At 37.8% G+C, this 3132-nt stretch overlaps 1 protein-coding gene across 1 annotated transcript in view; it reads right to left on the bottom strand.

The window, feature by feature from the left end:
* The window catches only part of HCRTR2 (hypocretin (orexin) receptor 2), a 156363-nt gene that overhangs the window by 43567 nt on the left and 109664 nt on the right, over nt 1–3132 (bottom strand). Inside the window, exon 3 of the mRNA XM_006893137.1 lies at nt 2698–2941. Within this exon, the coding sequence (XP_006893199.1) occupies nt 2698–2941 (244 nt within the window). The remainder of the gene's footprint in view (nt 1–2697; nt 2942–3132) is intronic.

Below are 3132 nucleotides of genomic sequence, written 5' to 3'. Positions count from 1 at the left end.
AACTGGGTATTTCTGTCATCACAGGAGACTAGAGCGAGGGCTACATGGTGGAGGGGACCTGGGGGAGGGTTTGTAAAACAATGAAAGAATCTTTTACTTTTCCATAATTTTTGGACTCATGTACTTATAACTTGCTAGTCAAATTGGGAATATTTTTCTAATGTTCAGATTCTCTAAACATTTGTATATATTAAGAAAAGCTTGGAGTGCTTTTACTGAAGAGATACAATTGTATTTCCTTTGATAATTTTGTAATTCACTGCATTAAAAAAGGCAGTGTTATTTCATGCCAACATTTCTGTGCCTAGACTATGCCTATTGCTGGGTATAGATAGAAGTGTTCTTTTTGTTATGTCTAGAATAACCTCAGTGACTTTGCTAAGAATTGTCACCCACAGGGGCTCAAGGCTTTGAAACTGCTTGTGTCAATTTCAACAGCATAGATATTAAAATGGGAATCCGTAAAGTATTTGTAAACACAGGAGCTTTTTAATAAGAAAATTGTTAGTATGGGATTAAAAACAAAAAACAAACATGAATCAATTCTGACTCATGTTGATCTCAAGTATGTCAGGGTAGAATTGTTTGTCAATCTATTTATATTGTAATTAAGGTGAACTGGTTTTAATCATTGACTTTTGGAAGCACCCCACCACGTCTTTCTTCTGTGATACCTCTAGGTGAACTCAAACTTTCAACTTCTTGATGAGCAACCAAAGCTGTTAGGAGTTTTTAACATCGTCTTGATGACTGTTTTTGTTAAGTGACATTGGCTCAAGTATGACTCATAGCAACCCTATGAATAATAGATTTTAATTATGACTTATCCTTTATCATCATTATTCTCCTTGATACATTTGAATAAATCATTGCAGACACTGTGTCAATCCATCTCATTAAGGGTTTTACTTTTTTTTGCTGACCTTCCCTCGCGCCAATTTTCAAGCATGTTGTCCTTTTCCAAAGAATAGTCTCCCCTAACAATATGTAAAATGAAGCTTCACCACCTCCTAGGAACAGTCTATTTGCATTTTCTCCAAGATGTATCTGTTTGTTCTTTGGGCATTCCATGGCATATTTAGCACTTGTCTCCAATACCACAACTGAAATGCACTCATTCTTCTTCTTTTTTTGTATCTTTATTAATTGTCCAGATCTCAGATGTATAGCAGGTAATTGTTAAGACTGTGGCTTAAATCAGGTGCACCTTAGTCTTTTCACTGACATCATTGCTCTTCAGGATTTTAGAGAAATTCCTGACATCAGACTTTCCCAACACTGTACATCTCCTGATCTCTTGACTGCTGGTCCCAAGAATGTTGACTGTGGACCTAAGCAAGGTTAGAGCAATGACGATTCCGTCTTCTCTCCATCTATCATGATGCTTTCTATTGGTCAAGTGGTGAGGAGTTTTGTTTTCTTGGTATTAAAATGTAATCCATATGGAAAGCTGCAGTCCTTGATCCTCTGCAGCAAGTACTTCAGTCCTCTTCACTTTCAGCAATCAAGATTGTGTCAACTGCACAATGCAATGGTGGCTGTAGGTGCTGTCAAGCATGACTCAGAGCTACCCTGTGAACAACACATCTGTGGCATCCCCACAATCTCAGACATACCAGGGCCCAATCCTGGAATCAATCCATCTGATTGAGAGTCTTCCTCATTTGTCAATCCTCCACCTTTACAATTACAATGTTTGTCTCCAAGGAATAGTTTCCCCTGGCAACATGCACAAAGTATGTGAGATGAAGCTTTATTGTTTTTGCCTCCAGGAAACACTCTGTCTGCACCTTTCCTAAGACCTATCTGTTTGTTCTTTTGGCAGTCTGTGGGAGGTTCAGTACTCTTCTCCAATGTCACAGCTTGAAGGCATCAATTTTTCTTCTGTCCTTATTCATTCATTTTCCAGCTCTCAGATGCATAGCAAGTGATTACAATAGCAATGGTACAGCTTATCGGTTTTATATATTATGAGCACAGAAAGCAAATCTAAATAATTTCACTCAAGAACAGAAGAGGTCCATAAACTTATTTCTGGCCAGTAAGGGCAGGACCTGGTATTTAAAATGCAGAGGTCAATTGTACTTGAGTCCCATTAGGGTATCTGATAATATAATTAGGACCTTGATAATACAATGACTTAGCATTTGGCTATCAACCAAAAACTTAATGGTTCAAACACACTATCCCCTCTGGAAAGAAAAGTCTAGCAATTTGCTTCAATAAAAGATTTCAATCCAAAAAACACCAAGGTGCAGTTCTGTTCTGGTATATAGGGTCATTATGTGTCGGAATCAAACTGAAGACACTCAAAGACAATAAAAGCAAGAGGAGATTTTGACACTCAACACTCGAGAAAACATAAATTAAACTATCTTGTGAAATATTGGTTGTAAGGCATATTTTTAATTATGTAACTGTATGCTTTTTTTTGTTTCATTTTAAAGAATGCACCTGAAAAAGACCAAAACTAACTAACTAACTAACTAACTAACTAAAATAGTGCATCACGTTTCTGAAAGACTCAGTTAGGTGGAGTTAATTTGTGAAATTGTTTAAGGTTTCCACTCAGTTTGTACATCTTTACAAAACTGTACTTGCAAAGACTAATAAAATATACACTCTTACAATGGCAATGTTAGCCCATTTTGTGTGCAGCTGTTATACATGTTAGTTTATGGGCCATGATATACTTACCACCCCAACGCTCATCACATACTGTAAAGAGAGTGGTTTTATTGGCTAGGTCTGGCAGCATGGTGCTACACTCCATGACGATGGCCTGAGGAATCATTATGATGCAGGAGACAATCCAGATGATGACAATGCTGTTCCTGGCCCGCTTGGCTGTGCTCTTAAACATCAAAGGATGACAGATTGCATACCACCGGTCCAAGGCTATGCAGCTTAGTGTGAGGACGGACACAGAGACTGACACTGTCTAGATAAAACAGAGCACAAGAGAAACACCAGGTGTTAAACGGATCACCCTTCATATTTGTATCACATTAAAAAGATTGTTACAACTGAGGACCAGATTCAAATTTGCCAAAAAAGGAATCATGTAAGTACCTTCTTTTTTTTAATGTACTGGAGAAGGAAGGGCAGTCTCCTTTTGTACCAGTCAGATCC

This window comes from Elephantulus edwardii, unplaced genomic scaffold (genome assembly GCF_000299155.1).
Source record: "Elephantulus edwardii isolate Elephantulus edwardi_28Jun2011 unplaced genomic scaffold, EleEdw1.0 scaffold00124, whole genome shotgun sequence".
NCBI classification, from domain to species: domain Eukaryota; kingdom Metazoa; phylum Chordata; class Mammalia; order Macroscelidea; family Macroscelididae; genus Elephantulus; species Elephantulus edwardii.
The sequence above is the reverse complement of the archived record's forward strand: the minus strand, read 5'-3'. Positions and strand labels throughout refer to the sequence as shown.